Source organism: Danio rerio, chromosome 9, assembly GCF_052040795.2.
Source record: "Danio rerio strain M-AB ecotype USA chromosome 9, GRCz13ab, whole genome shotgun sequence".
Lineage (NCBI taxonomy): Eukaryota > Metazoa > Chordata > Actinopteri > Cypriniformes > Danionidae > Danio > Danio rerio.
Window position 1 is genome coordinate 11,739,168 of NC_141029.1, and position 17,112 is coordinate 11,756,279.

At 34.4% G+C, this 17,112-nt stretch overlaps 1 protein-coding gene across 1 annotated transcript in view; it reads left to right on the forward strand.

Moving 5' to 3' along the window:
- The window catches only part of asic4a (acid sensing ion channel subunit family member 4a), a 189,232-nt gene that overhangs the window by 150,070 nt on the left and 22,050 nt on the right, over window positions 1-17,112 (forward strand). The window contains 2 exon segments of the mRNA NM_214787.2: window positions 15,840-15,984; window positions 16,236-16,363. Of these exon segments, the coding sequence (NP_999952.1) occupies window positions 15,840-15,984; window positions 16,236-16,363 (273 nt within the window).

The following is a 17,112-nucleotide window of genomic DNA, read 5'->3' on the forward strand; positions in this document are numbered from 1 at the left end:
CTGTGTTACACACTGCATGGAAGCTCATTTTTAAAAACCCGTAGAGGCTCTTTAAACAATGAATTAATTAAACCTTTTGAACCCAAACTTTTGATCAGTAGTGTAGGCCTACAATATGTAGTTCGGTGGATTTGGAAAGAGCGGTTGTTGAGTTTATATTTGTGGTTTGGGGTCAAGAGGGCTGAGACAATCCAGAGTTCGATTACAAACTGACATGCTCTGACATGTAGAAAGAAGAAGGCAGGAAGGAGGAAAGCTTACTTGAAGTCCCTGGAGATTATCAGTGTGCTTTTAATGTTGCGGCAGCACAGAGGGACACTTCAGCGTTTCATCCTTTCCGCTTTCAGTCTCTCTGGAGCTCTGAGGGATAGAGCTGAGGAGCACAGCCACAGTTTGAGTATAAGCCACAGTGACATCCCACCTTGAAGAAGAGTCTAGGAGTCAAACACATCAACACATCTAAATCTACAAAAACATGTCTGCAGTGCTTTACTTGGGATCTATATTTACCACAAGAAATACAATTGTTAAAGCAGTAGTTCATCCAAAAAAATAATAATAATTATGTTGATTTACTCATTCTTATCTTGTTCCAAATCTGTGAGTTTATTATTTTTTTTTTTTTATGCTGAACACAAAATAAGACATTCTGAATGATGTTGGAAACCGGTAGCCATTGACTTCCACTATAGATGCAAGTAGTTAATGGTCTCCAGCATTTTTTTAAATATCTTCTTTTGTGTTCCACAGAACAAAGAAACCCCTTATGGATTTGGAACTACTATGATGATGAAATAAATTCAAAAATATTAATTTTAAGGTAAACTATCCTTTTAAAAATGAAACAAATATGAGATTAGCCCATTTTTTTTCTTTCCTGGTTTGCACGTACATACAGTATCAAGTACATATCATAGTTTTTGCAAAAAATGGAATATCCGAACATAACAATAACCAATGTACCCATTTTACCTTAAATAACCAAACACTTTCTTTTTTATGCAATAAGTAGACTACCCATACTGTAAAATAACGTGTAACCATGATTAAACTCTTCAAACATTAGCATCATATTCAGGTCAAGTCATTTAAATGTTGATTAAGTACAGTTCAATATCTGTGTAAAATAATTAAATGATTATGCAGGTTTCATGTCAAAACATTATATTTACACAAAGTATAACAACGAACAAAAAATAAATAAATAATAAACAAATACAATGTTTTGGAAAATGACTCAAAACATGTTGCTTGTCATACCAGTAGCAGGCGATAACCCCTATTATCTTGAACAGCACAAACACAATTTCTGTCATTCACCATTGTTGTTTTGGTTGTCAGATTTCTTGCACATACCTGTAGACTGAACACATATAATACCAGTTTTGCAAAATAATAATAATAATAATAATAAAACATTTCATTTATAACATGCTTTTCTAAGAACCATAGCACTTACAAAAAAGCAACAAAGCACACTAAAACAATAAAAAATACAATAAAAAAACAGTAAGAATAAAAGATATATCACAAATTTAAAATGATGAGTTTGAAGTAGCTTCTTAAAACAGTCCAATTGCATTTATAAACCCGTTTTCAAAAGCATACATATTTCCAGGCCCCAAAGCCCAGTTGTTGTGTAAATAGAAGCAAAAATGCAGAAAAAAGCTTTTTTTAGCATTAATTGAGTACCAAATGATGTTAACAGCCACCAAATTCACTGCTGGATCCCTTAAGATTTTTTAAAAGGGCTTTTACAGTAAGTATACCTGACAAAAGGCTTGTCGTCAATCCCAGTAGTAAGAGGAACAAATAATAACTTGCTAATTGATCACCTGGAAAAGTGGCAGAAGGCAAATTTTTCCTATGATAAACTGCATTTCTGAACTGATTTCCTCTGTTAAACTGCATCCCAATCATCACAAATACTGCAAAAGACCTATTGGAACCCACATAGACCCAAGATTCTAACAGAATTCTCATAGAATCTTGATAAACTTCATGTGCTTGAACTTGATGAACTCTGGTCATGAGTCCTGCAACAACGCTTTCTTTGCCATTACAGATGACTTAATAAGTTATTTGAGTCATAGCAGACATGTATAGATGTATTCCTCAAAGCTCATGGGAGTCATACACATTATATTTTTTTCCACTGCACCATGACTTTTCTATTCTATACTGTATATTAATCCTGTTAAGTGACAAGACTTTAGTCTAAGCAAAGTCAAACCTTACTGCCCTAATCAAATAATTAAAAATCATGGCATGATCATAGTTTACTCTAGTCAAAAAAGCGTAATCTAGAGCCCTTTGCCTTTTATATTAGCCACTTTTGATACCAAAATGATCAACTAGAAGTCAAGTTATTATTTGCTGCTCCTAAAACTTGGATAAGAGACAAGACTTTTGTCAGGTAGTGAAGGCATAAAATAAGTTATGTTGTAAACTTAGAATTTTGCAATGAACTAGAACAAATGTTCACTCCACTCATTAATTCATTTTCTTATCGGCTTAGTCCCTCCACTAATCCAGGGTCGCCACAGCGGAATGAACCACCAACCCATCCAGCACGTTTTTACACAGCGGATGTTCTTCCAGCTGCAACCCATCCCTGGGAAACATCCACACACACTCATTAACACTCATACACCATGGACAAATTAGCTTACCCAATTCACCTGTACCACATGTCTTTTGACTGTGGGGGAAACCGGAGCACCCGGAAGAAACCCACGCGGACGCAGGGAGAACATGCAAACTCTACACAGAAACAGCCAACTGACCCAGCCGAGGCTCAAACCAGCAACCTTCTTGCTTTGAAGCGACAGCACTACCTACTGCGCCACTGTGTCACCGACTTCACTCTTATATATCCACTTATTTAAAAAAAAATGCTTTTTAAATCCACTTTTTCATTTTAAATGTTTAATTGTTTAATTAACATTTCCACACCCTGTCCAAGTAACAATTTTACTCTTGAATGTAAAAAATAAAATATGATTATAAAAAAAAATAAAAGATTATTGAGGAAACCATTGACAAATTAAACTTCTAGGCTTTGACATCAAGTCTGCAGGACTCGATAGTGTCATATCAGTGTTGAGCTTAGTAACAGTGTCAGTTTTGTGAACATTATTCATTCAGCCATAACACAGCTTTACTGAAGACAAGCTCAGATCCTGTCCACACACCTGGGGCCTCATGTACGAAGACTTGCGTGGAAATCTTACTAAAACATTGCGTACGCACAAAGCTGTAAATGCGCGTACGCAGAAAAAAATTCAGATGTATGAAACACTGCGTACGCCGAATCTCACGCATATTCTTTTGTACATCTGAATGAACGTGAAACTGAGCGCAACATGCACGAGCACAAAACCCCTCCCTGCCTCCTCCCCCGTATGAATATGCTAATGACTATGCTAATGGCAAAACCCAACGAAAAAGCAACGGCAAAATCAAGCAAAAAGAGAAACTTTGAACAGAATGTGAATTGGAGGTGCTGCTTTCGGAGGTAGACCGGAGAAAAGCGGTGTTATTTGCAAGTTTGTTCTCCGGAATTAACAACAAAAGAAAAAAATAGAGTGGGAGAGTTTAGCTGATACGGTTAACACAGTTGGGTCTGAACATCGCACTGAGTGCATTTAAAACAGAAATAGTGTGATTTATAACTGAAAAATGTTGCAGTATCCTTAGCAGTCTCAGTGGCGCACCTCATAAGAAGCATGTGATCATGTACTGACATGTTCGAGCATTAACTCGGCTCGAATCCAGCGTCTAATGTATTCTTTATTTTTTCCCCGCTACATATCAGATTTTGCCCACTATTTATCAAGAGAAAGACAAGTAGGAATTATCAATAAGTTTGTGCAACATTTTTTTTTTGCACATTTATTGAATGGAAATGTTTCTGATTCACGCATGCAAATTCATCTTCAGATGGTGTCTTTATAGCAATGTGCGTGCAGTAGATCGCTCAGATTACATTGGGAAAACAGGCGACCGCTGCAAATTGTGCTTTAATGTTTAGCTGGTCAACTGTATGGTATGGAAATCTTACATACCTACTATATGAACCCGTCTCATACAGCTGCCTTTGCAAGGATCAGACACTTTGTAGAGAAGAATTTAACACAACTGCCTCTAGGAGTCGCCAATGGAAATAAAACAGACACGCACAAAAAATGTGCGTACGCCTGCCAGAAAGCTGCCGTGAACCTGCGCAAATTCCCACGTTCAGTTCATTGTTAGTAAATCCAAACGTGAGCGATTCTGAGCGTGAAACCTGGCGTACGCAAAGTTTTTGTGCGTACGCAGCGTTGATACATGAGGCCCCTGGACTTAAGACCTCAAGTGGACAACATTAAATGCTAACATTGATGTAGTTGAATGTGCTCAAACAGCCAACAGCCACCTACTCTATATATTGACTTAACAAGTGATTATTTTGGGATTATTTTATTTGCAATCTATTCTATTTATTATTTAATTGCTTTACAGGTAATTGAAAGACACATACGCTATGGGTTTATTCAATAGAGCTCCTGATTGAATAACATAGTCCATCAGAGAGGAACTTAATACTACATGTAAAAGCATACCAACTGTGATCAGCTTCAGTTAGAAAACATATTCAAGTACATTATTGTACACTGATTCTTGTTTTCACAAGCTGAGGTGAAAAGTGAGAATGTTTGCCTGAGGTAATGGACATCATGTCACTGATGTTATCGATGGAGCTTAACTTGTTTTGAACCCAAAATATTCCTTTAAGGCGGACCAATGTCTTCTGCCAATATTCTCAGTTTGTTGCCATGTAATGGGAGGCTTTGATGCTATCTTGAAGGGATTTCATGATTTTATTCTTATCACACTCCCATGCTCCCTTAGACCCTGAAAATTTTGACTGATAGTCCTCTTTTCTGTGATTACTTGATGTATTTTTCAGGTTACGAACAATCACAATAGAGGGGCTCTTCTCACTGGAGAGGGACACACTTTTGTACTAATACGTCCCACTTTGGTGTCGAACCTGTGAACATTTCTATCTCAGATTGATGCTGGAAGATAAAGCACTGTGATAATCCTCTCAGAACAAGTGTAAAACGGTGCAGATGAGTCCTCGAGACGTGGCCCATTTTTCTGCATGTGTGCATGAGGGATAAGCTGCTTAGGAATAGATACTGCCAGTCAGTTGTTTAATGAAGTTAAGAATTGATACAATAAATGTAATGCGTTTGATAGCCTGCCAAAGAGACACCATACGTGGATTCTGGAGTTGAGCGGCTGCCCACGAGAGCTGAACTAATGGAGCATAACACCGTGCGGCACTTTCTGGCTCAACTGTTTAGTCTGGCTGTTTAAAAGTCTCCCCCGTTTACTCGGAAGATTTTGATATGTTAGGTTTGAGGAGGACTAGTGCTCTTTTGCTGGTGAGCTGCCTATAGGGGCGGTATTTTAAGACTTACATTAACACAACCCCTTTTTTAGGGTTAAAAGGGATTTAGTGAAAAACTTTTACAATCGAAAGGAATTTAGTCCATTTGGATTAGGACAAAAGGGGTTAAATGGCTATTTAATACACTTTTTTTCAGTAATGGTCCAAAAGGCTTTAGCTTTTACTACTTTACTAGCAAGACATCTCATCCAGTTAAAGTAGAAACATGTCTTTCCACCCTCATTTGATGCATGGATAAAAAAAAAAAAACTGTTCACTTGCATTAAACTGGAAAAAAAATAGACTAACACTTATTGGTTTTTTAAAGACCTTTGACAAGTTGTGGTGCCCATTTTAAGTTAATTGGCTAATTCTCTTAGTTCTTAAACTGAGGAAAAACTTTGGGGTGCTGGAAAAAAACAAACAAACGTAAATTAAGCTGTTAAATTACAGAAATTTACCATAAATAAAAAAATATTAAATTACAGAAATTTACCATAAATAAAAAACATTAAATTACAGAAATTTCCGGTAAATTTCTTTAATTTGACATCTGTTATTTTACAGTACAATTCTGTGATTTGACATCTGTTATTTTACAGTAAATTTCTGTGATTTGACATCAGTTATTTTACAGTAAATTTCTGTAATTTGATAGTCATTTTTTATTATTATTTTTTTCCCTTTTTAGATTATCTGCTGGATAACTCTCTTGATTGTTAAGCTGAGCAATAATGTATTAATACATTATATAAAAATTTGTAATTTATTTTTTTTTTATTTTAAAAAAATCTATTTATCTTTATTTATTTATTATTATTATTATTATTATTATTATTATTATTTACCTTTATTTAGCTTTTTTGATGGGAAGTTATAGGCTGATGAGTGAGGGAAGTGTTTATTTGGGGTATTGTTAACAACAACATGGAAAGATAATTATGAAATGAATGTTGTAATTGATATTCCATGTAAAAAACCTAGTAAAAAATAAATAAATAATGCACATTTGTTTTTTTTGTTTTTTTTTTCCTCGCCACTGTTGCCACTGGCTTGCATAGTTCGGGACTTGTAGAGCTCCCAGGAGTGAATATTGGTGTGCCGAGAAAAAAAAGGTAACATAACAGCCGTTAAATTTCTGGAATTTACTGTAAAATAACAGCTTGTTAAACTACAGAAATTTACCACAAGATTACATATGTTAAATTACTGGAATTTACTTTAAAATAACATTTATTAAATTACAAAAATTTACCGGAAATTTATATTTAAGGAAACTTCTGTAATTTAACATCTGATAATTAAATTTTCTGTAATTTAACATCCATTATCTTGCAGTAAATTTCTGTAATTTAACATCCGGTATTTTATGGTAAATATTTGTAATTTAACAGCCGTTATTTTTATTATTATTTTTTGGCACCCCAGCTGCCGGAAAAAAAAAAAAAGTAATGAAACTGATTTTTTTTTTTTTTTTTCAGAGAATGAGAATGTGCTCGATAGTGACTGGAAGAACATCTGCTTTGTAAAACATATGTGATTGGTGACTGACGACTCCTGATTGATCGGGGACTAAACCAAAGGATAGTGTTATAGTGAATTAATGTGGTAATTAGGAGAAAAACATCAGACAATGCCACCTTGAGGAATACATTTGAATGACATATTTAAGTCTTCAAGTACTGTAAACATGTAAACTAATGTTGAGCAGGAAAAATATACTGGCAGATTACATATAGGTCTTTATTGACCCTATATCAGAGGTGGGCAAACTCAGTCCTGGAGGCCCGGTGTCCTGCACAGTTTAGCTCCTATTGTAATCACACACACCTGCTTATAGATTTCTAGTGATCTTGAAGACACAGAGTAGCATGTTCAGGTGTGTTTGATTAGTGTTGGAGCTAAACTATGCAGGACACCGGTCCTCCAGGACTGAGTTTGCCCACCCCTGCCCTATATGCTTTCATTTTACAAATAAATAAATACAAAGTTATGTTTAAGGGATAACATCCCAATTTACTGCTAGTAAATACCTGTATGAACAACTGCATAACTAGCATACTTCAATAGGTACTAAGGATACATGAACCTTTTTTATTTGATTTGGCTGCTCTTTTACAAACATATTTTTCATGGGCAGAAAATGCAAACTTTTGAACTTTCAAGGTGCACATTTTTGAAAATGAATTTTTTTTAATGAATTAATGGTCCAATCTCCGTTAGTAAAAACACCACGTTTACCAGAACCAGGGAACGACTGATAAATTTTACATTCCCAAGCACTCTGATCCTTACAAATTTCTTATGAGGCAGTTAGCTCAAATCCATCAAACACCAGTGCTGAATTTAAACTATTTTATACTTCACCAACTCACATCCTGCATGTTAAGAAACTGAAGTTCTCATGTGTCTTCTCTGGATAATTGAAGAACAGCGAGTGCTGGAGTCTGTCAGATGCCTGCCATACATGAGAAGCTTTCGCCTTTACTTCATCTTCGTGCAGACATTCAGTGAGCGAAAGAAAGACTGTAAAGACACATCAAACTGAGTGGAAGGAAAAGGGAATGAAGCAATTTAGAGGGGAAATACTAGCTGAGGACAGTTAATGGCCAGACATTAAGCCCAATTAACTTGGGTGTTTCTGGAAAGGGAAGATTTATGCAAATGCTGTGCAGTCAGGCGTTTCTTAACCAAAGGTTGCGACTGAAAGCTTGTATGTTAGTAAAGAGGTTTCAAAAGTGAGCAGGTGTGTTTCTCACAATAAAATTATCCTCTCATCCTGCAGGAATCTATAGTCTGTGCAATTTCATTACATTTGCATACTGAAATTTTTGCTTCCAAAATTCAATATTTACTTATTATTTGTGATTTTGTGGTGTATCTTGTGTGATATATTTTTACATTTAGGAACAATAACTCACAAACCTTTTATTTATACAGATATTTAATAAGATTATTTAGAGCCCTCCCATATCCTGTACAACATTGTTTAATTTCTTGTAAAAGTACTTGTATAGCCTGTCTTATGTGTACACTGTAAAAAAAAAAAAATAAAAAAATCTGTTTTGTTTTTCTCCGTCAGCTGGGGTACCACAAAAAAAAAAAAAAAAACTAAATAACGGCCGTTAATTAAAAAAAAAAAAATTACATTAAAATAACAGACATTAAATTACAGAAATTTACAGTAAAATAACATGTTAAACTACAGAAATTGACAGTAAAATAACAGACGTTAAATTACGAAAATTTACGGTAAATTAACAGACGTAAAATCACGAAAATTTTGCATAAAATATTGTTAAATTACAGAAATTTACAGTAAAATAACAGATGTTAAATTTGCTAAAATTTAATGAAAAATCTTTAATTTACGGTAAATGTCTCTAATTTAACAGCCATTATTTACCCTTTTTTCCAGCACCCCGGCTGCCGAAAAAAAAAAAAAAACATAATATAACGGATTTGTTTAGTGTATAGTTCGGTATCTTATAGCATATGTTATTTATTTGTAGTTTTTTAAAATAGCTCATATGTCCAGTGTTGTGTTTATATTTATGATTCATTTATGTAGCACCGTTGTCCTGGAAGACACAACATTTCATTCCTCTGTATGTCCACACGTGTAGCGAAATGACAATAAAGCTTAACTTGACTTGATATGAAAACAATTTACTTGCCCTCCTCCATTGACATTTTGTTTTATGTATTCTGTATTAATCAATTCAAGAAAAACTTTTAAACAGCACTGTTACACTGTTAACAACACTTGCTTAATAATGCAATAATAATTGCATAATAATTCAAATTTATTAAATAATGAATAATAAAGTTAATTTAATAAAAAAATGTTTTTAGTGTTTAATTGAATTCATTTCATATTTTTGCTCGTTAAGAATTAAATTTTGAAACTTTTTCAATAAAAAAAATTATTCAAAGATGATTTCTTGAATTTACTATTTTCTTTTTAAGTTAAGTGGTTGTAAACAATTGATCTGGACTGAATTTAGACTAACAAATTAAGTTGAACATCACTACATTTAATTTGTTTGTTTAAATTCAACACTTATAAATTGATTGCAACAGTATACAGTACAACTGTATTTTTTTTCGCAAAAAGGTTACATTATACAACATTTACAATAGATGCTTAACATATATTCAAATATAGATTTTAAAATATATTATTGTTAATGTGGGTCTTAACAACTAGTAAAATAACAAATATTAGATAAAGAACATTTAGATATGCAAAATAATAATCCAAATCCCTTTGTGTCATGGGCTAGTGTGAAGTGTGCAGCTGGAGGATTCAGTAATGCTGCTCTGGATGGCTGTTTCTGGCAGAAGACAGAAGCTGGACTGTTTACCTTTGCTGACTTTGGGCGAGATGTTAGCAGACAGAATGGTCCATCAATCACAGGTGCTCTGGGCTCTAAAGCAGAGAAATGAGGCACAGGAGACTGTGCCAGCAGCCATTTCCACTGCTGCATGATGGGGAAGCTTCCTCTGCCCTCCTAAAAACCATTTGTGAACACAAAGTGGACCGTCCCCTGAAAACTGAAGTTTCTGAGCTGAGGTGTGGGGCGAGAAGTCTCTGCTTTCCCTTTATACAGTGTTTCTGGGTTTCCCTGGAGTAGAGCAGCAGTGGAAAGCTGTTTTGCTGGATCTCCTTTTCCACTTCTGTGCCTTCTTTTATAAACAGCTCATGTCATTTTGCACACTATTGTAGGAATAATAATTATCGTATGCATTTGTTTAAATGGTAAAATATGTTTGTTTGCTTTTTCACCAAGAAGGTCCAAACTGATTCCAAAGACAGAGACTGATAAGATCAGGGACTGGTTTGTGGACTTTGGGGGTTTTACGATGTGGTCACATGTTGATTAGTCAGTTTGAATGTCTCAGTATTTGGGCTTTGGTCACATGGTCAAGAAAGAGACAAAATAGCTGGTCAACTTTGCTCTGTCTCTTTTCTTGCTCTGCTCCTGTCCTGCTCTGCTCCTCATCTTCTCTGACTCTATTGCCAATAGGCTCTTTTTGAGGCCTACTTACTGCTCTTTGTCTCTCTATCTCTTTCTTAGATAACTTTATTTTACATTTAAGCTGGGTACAATTAGTATCATATGTTTATATCATTTAATGTTTTATCATTTAATACAGGTTTTTTTTTTTTTAGTAATTAATTCAGTTTTTACCATATATAATTATTGTCATTAAATCATTTTATTTTCAAGTATTTGTGATTTATTTTTTGATTTTACATCAACACTTAATTGCTCCATAGTGAAATACAATACAATCGCAACGCTCTCCCACATTTTTAGCTATTAATATTGCTCTTATTTTCTGTTTTTGGTATAAGATTGGAGAAGGATGGTTTAAATAGAAATGTTGAGTTTTTTTACCATCATACTGATAACTTTTTTTCTGGAGTTCAGTTTCTGGAGACCGAGAAATACGTCCCAGGAGGTACGTTTGGCTGCATTTAAATTTTTTAAGCGAACGCTACGGGGCGGTGTGACGCCATTCCCTTTCGCACTTGCCGGCTGACCGCTTACCTCCATGTGGAGGGCTTTCCCGCTGCAGTCAGTTTGTCTGGTCAGCTTATCGCGTCGGCGGACTTCAGATGCAGAGAGGAAAGGCATCCGGGTTCGAGTCCAGGTAATCCAGGTAAGACAAAAAAAGAATCCAAAAAATAAAGTGAACGAGTTCATAACAGGGTGAGAACGTGGTGAAATCCGAAAACGTGGTAAAAAAAACAAAAAAAAAACAGACGATGGTTTTTCTTTTTCTAGACGGCTATTCTAAATGGTTGCTCGGGTTTAGCGGGCGGGCGGGTTAATCAGTAAAACTGGTTGGGTTCAGGGAAGGAGGAGGGTGGGTCAGCCGATTAGCCGGTTGCGCAGTCAATCATTCGGTCAGTCAGACAGCGGCCTTTGGTGGGTTGACGCGAGAACAGCACAGGTGCGAACGGCACTCGCGAGAGACGTTCGAGATACGAAAAAGCGTACACAGCGGCCTCTCACGGATTCACGAAAACAAAAACTGCACAAATACGTACATCCCGGGACGTATTTTGCGGCCTCCAGAAACGTCCGGTGGACTTCGTTTTCAGAATGAGCCTGGGTTGTTTTTTTATCTCATATTTTGCAAATTACACAAGATGTCACAAATATTGTGCTTGTAATTTTGTAAATATTGTAATTTTATTTAATTTTATTTATAATAGGAATGTATTTAATAGAGACATTTAGCAATTGTTTTTTTTTTTTCGAGTTATTTTTTGTTGTAAATTTTTTTGTGTCTGTGTTTCCTCATTGTTGTTACACATTTTTACTGACTAATATTTAATTACTCATTTATTTTTTCTTTGTTAATTAGGCTAATTAGGTTAACAAGGCAAGTTAGGGTAATTAGGCAATTCATTGGATAACAGTGTTTTAATCTTAAGACAATAAAAATAAAAATCTAAGTGGGCTAATAATATTGTGCCTAATGTTTTTTTTTTTTTTTTTTTACTTATTTTAAAATGTAAAACTGTTTTTTACTCCAGTAAAAATAAAGAAAATAAATCTTTCCCTAAAAGAAAAAAATGTAACTCTTTATTCTGATGGTCTATTTGAGTATTAGACTGTCTGCCTCATGTCTGTTGATATACTCCTTCAACATACATTTAACTAACTTTAAGAAACTTTGCGAGTACAAGTCAGGTATTACAATAACCCTAACCCTAACACCGAACCTAACAGTCTACTTATAATCTAATGAGAATTAGTTGGCATGTGGATGCAATGTAACTTAATTTAACAAACTGACCATAAAATAAAGTGTGACCAAAAATATAATAGTAACTACAGGGAACATTTCCTTGGTGTGTTAAACATAATTTGAAAAATATATATTTAAAAAATAATAATTTCTACTCCAAGTCTAACATAACTTGAACTTTTTTTTGTTTTTAATAATTTTTTTTTTTCAAGTAACAAACATTATTGTAGTTTTATGGTGTCAGCTTTGGTTTTAGCTAAGTGTAGTTGTGTATTTTATATGTATTATACAGCACAGCTACTGTATGGTGGTGTTTGTGTGTTGTCTGTTTGCAGTCTGATTATTTAAAATGGTGTTTATATCTGTGTTCTTTTATGGCTTTTGATTGTCGTCTGCTTGTGAAAATACTGGCTGTCTGCAGCTTTAATTACAGCTGTGTGCTGTGCAGCTGCTCCGAGAGCTCAGCTTTTATTCAGCATTCGGCCAGCTGAGATCAGACTGCTCTGCTCATTCAACAGCCATGTGCTATGTACAAGTGATGCTTCTAAAGCTTCTTCCTCATCAGTACAGGCCCCGCTAATGGAGAATTTTTAAGCATTTTTAAAGTCAGCCGTTGATGAAAAAAAAGTCTTATATGAGCATTATGTTGATGCATCATCATATATTGGTGCTTATTAATTTTATGACAGCTTAATTACTACTTAATTAATAAAACTACATATAGATGATCATGTAGATCATGTGGATCATAGATAATACTACATGGACATGATAATTTGTACTTGGGTTCTGATGTTTCCATTAGTCTGATCAGACATGCACCAGAAGGTTTAAATAATATCCAGAACTGAGAATCTGTTTTTTTTTTTTTTTTTTTTTACCATTACAGCTACCTGAATTGATTTTTTGATAAACTGTTAGTGGAACAAAACTAGCTTATACTGCTATTGTAGTTCCAAATGCATTTCCTATTCCTAACTCAAGTTCAATAGATCTTATTGTGTTGCATTATACACTGCAATTACATTTATTTATTTATTTATTTATTTATTTATTTATTTATTTATTTATTTATTTATTTATTTATTTATTTATTTATTTATTTGTTTGTTTGTTTGTTTGTTTGTTTGTTTGTTTGTTTGTTTGTTTGTTTATCAGTTCAATTCAATATCTGCTTTAAATGTATTGCCAAAGCAATAATAAAGTTTATATATATATATATATATATATATATATATATATATATATATATATATATATATATATGAACATAGTAAACATAGTAAGTAGTAGTAGTAGTTAAATTTGTATTATTATTATTATTATTATTATTATTATTATTATTATTATCAATACTATTATTAATAGGCTGTTCATTCCGCTGTGGCAACCCAAGATTAAAAAAGGGACTAAGCCGAAAAGAAAATAAATGAACAACAACAACAACAACAACAACAACAATAATAATAATAAAAATAATAATAATAATAATAATAATAATGGGCTGCACGGTGGCGCAGTTGGTAGCATGTTCGCCTCACAGCAAGAAGGTCACTGGTTCAAGCTTCGGCTTGGTCAGTTGGATTTTCTGTGTGGAGTTTGCATGTTCTTCCTGTGTTCGGTTTCCTCCGGTTACTCCGGTTTCCCCCACAAGTCCAAAAATAGTGGAATTGGGTAGGCTAAATTGTCCGTAGTGTATGACTGTAAATGAGTTTGTATGGGTGTTTCCCTGAGATGGGTTGTGGCTGGACGGGAATCCGCTGCGTAGAACATGCTAAGTTGGCTGTTCTTCATTTCGCTGTGGCAACCCCAGATTAATAAAGGGACTGCTGAAAAGAAAATAAATGAATTAATACATTATAATAAAATTAAAAGTACAAATTAAAAATACAAATAAAATAAATCAGAATAAACTGTAAATTTAACAATCAACATTTATGGATGAAATTGTAATAATATATAATAATCAGTATGTTTACAATGATTCATTTCAAATAAAATCTCTCTCTCTTTCTCTCTCTCTCTCTCTTTCTCTCTCTCTCTCTATCTATCTATCTCCGGTGTCTGTGGTTTATGGAAGGATATTGCGTCCAGTCTCAACAGTTATTGGTTTTGATTTTGTTTACTCTTATCAATATTATCCGTGGTGAGCAATTATTTTAATGTGATGATTTCATTATAGAGGCATATATGTTTCTGAAGATGCGGACAATTCATTTTCCTCTTGTTTGAGGAACGCATTGCATGATAATGCAGTACAGATTGCTGAACTGCCTCGCTCCCTTGTCAAGATGAATATGACGGCAATGAGACAGAGAAAACATTGTTTGTTGTGCCACCGAATACAAATGCCCACTGACAGAATGATGCATGGTGAAATTTTTAATAAATGTCTCTTTGGGTTTTCCATGTGAGCTGGAAAACTGCCTTCTATAAAGATTGTAATGCCTCAAAACTTTTGATGTTCAAAGTGACCTTTCCCTGATTAATCATACATTTTGAAAGGCATATCTTTGGGGGATCAAAGGGTTAATTTTTTAGGTATTAAATCCTGCAGAAACAAAGGTTATTTCTTGCAAAAATTGTAGTTTGTTCGTTGTCGTGGCCTTCACGATCCTAGAATATGAATGTTTAGCTATTGGCTTGACAAAGCCAGCAGGCTTAAAATCTATTAATCATACTTATCTTTTGTTTTAAACATAAGTCCACCCGAATCAAAAACTTTATACGTTCATCCAGTTAGCTATCATTAGCTTAGCAAACAGCCTGCAGAACGACTTGCTAGTAAACATGCTAATTCAGGCTAACAACTGCAACAAGCTAAGCATAGATGCATGGTGATAAAAACATTGAAGATGATTCTAAGTGCCCAAATGAGCCTGTGTTATTAGTTACAAAGGTTGTTAGAGAGTGACCCAGAATAATCAGAATCAAGAATTCAAGAGAACTATGTAACAATTTAGGATAGCAAAATGATAAACATCCTAAAAACATAAGTCAAAAATGTTCAAATTTCCATTTAGCTATTATTGGCTAAGCAAACAGCCTACAGAATGACATGCTAGTAAACATGCTAATTCATGCTAACAACTGCAACAGGCTAAGCATAAAAGCATGGTGTAGCTAAATTAGGTAAAGTGTACATCTAGCCAGCTGTTCTTGCAGAATCAAACTCTGTTTCTAATATTGAAGGGCTTTATTCTATGTAAGCAACTACATCTACACGCAATACTAAACAGTTAAACACAAAACATTTCTTTGAGATGTGATCATTTCTTAATTATTTAATTAAATGTAAAGCTATCAAATGGGTCAAGAGTGGCAGCATCAAAGATAAGCATATAAATATGGATATCAGTGTAACATTCAAGATGATTCTTGTCTTGCATTATTAGTTTCTGCAGTTGTTATAGCAGATAATAACTCAGAATAAATAATCAGAATCATGTATTCAAAGGAACTGTGTAATAATTTAGGATAGCAAAATTATATCATTCTAAAAATATGTTATTAGTGCAACTTTAACCTTTAAAACATTTGAATTCTCAGGTTTGGATGTGTAAAGCCATCATGAGAGTTTGTCTTCAAAGTTTTCTCATTGGTGTTTTTTTCCTTTATTTTTTCCTCACAGGTCTATACAAGATATGGAAAATGCTATACTTTCAATGGAAACAAGACAACCTCCAGGAAGACAAAGCAAGGTGGGATGGGAAACGGACTGGAGATCATGTTGGATATCCAGCAGGATGATTATCTGCCTATCTGGAAGGAGACGAGTGAGTTATAGTGTCACACAGAAATGATTTCTGCTCTGAAAGTTGCCGAGTCATCTCATATTTTCTGCTTTTCACAAGTGTGTCTGCACAATCTGTTAAGATAAACCTGTTTAAATTCAAGCTTTATTTGTGATGTTGTTTTTCCCATTTGTATTGATAGAAGGATATCTGAGGCTTATCTTTGCGTTCTTGCTCATTCTGGCTGTTCTGCTCTCTTACCCTTGCTCAGTATCGCTCTTTTTTTTTCGTAGATGAAACATCTTTAGAGGCAGGAATTCGTGTTCAGATCCACAGTCAGGATGAGCCGCCCTACATCCATCAGCTGGGCTTTGGAGTCTCTCCGGGTTTCCAGACCTTTGTATCCTGTCAAGAGCAAAGGGTATAACCCTTTTCTTAATTTCTCAAATGAAACAACACATATGATGAAATCAGGCTTTGTACAGTAGCCTACCTGCTGTTCATCTCCATATTTTTTTAAATGCTTAATGGTCTAAAACTTTGTCAGTATTTACGCACCGTCATGTTATTCCAAACCATATGCTGTTTATTTCTGAAAACAAAAGCTGATTTTTTTTAATTGTCACACAGCTCTTGCCAAAAAAACAACATTCCAGAAAGCATGCTGTTTCTTGTTAGATTGAAGTGAAGAAATAAACACAAATAGAGGCAATTAGTGGAGGAGGATTTCTTTGCAAGTGTGAAACACACATTTAGAGTTGAGAAAGTGACTGGCAGTTGAAGGGCTAACATGCTTGTGAAAGTTGAAACACAAATTGTGCCTGAGCTACCATAGCTAGATTCAAACCCAAAGTATATTTCAGTTTTTAAAACTAAACTTGTACTCATTTAAAGAGTTATTGATACCTTTGAAACAGGGCTGGGCGATTCATTGACTTTAAATCGCAAACACAATTGAGCTAAGCTATGATTGTCATGTACATCTTCTTAAAGAAACACGGTCTGATTTTCTTTTGAAGAAACCCTGTCCAAATACACAAAGAACCAGTAAAAATTCCGAGAAAAAAAGCAGTTGTTGAATAAACATGTGATTTAATTGCCTTCAAAGATTCAGCATGATTGATAAACACATAATCTCTGAGAAGGGTTTATTTCAAAGACTCGACTGTT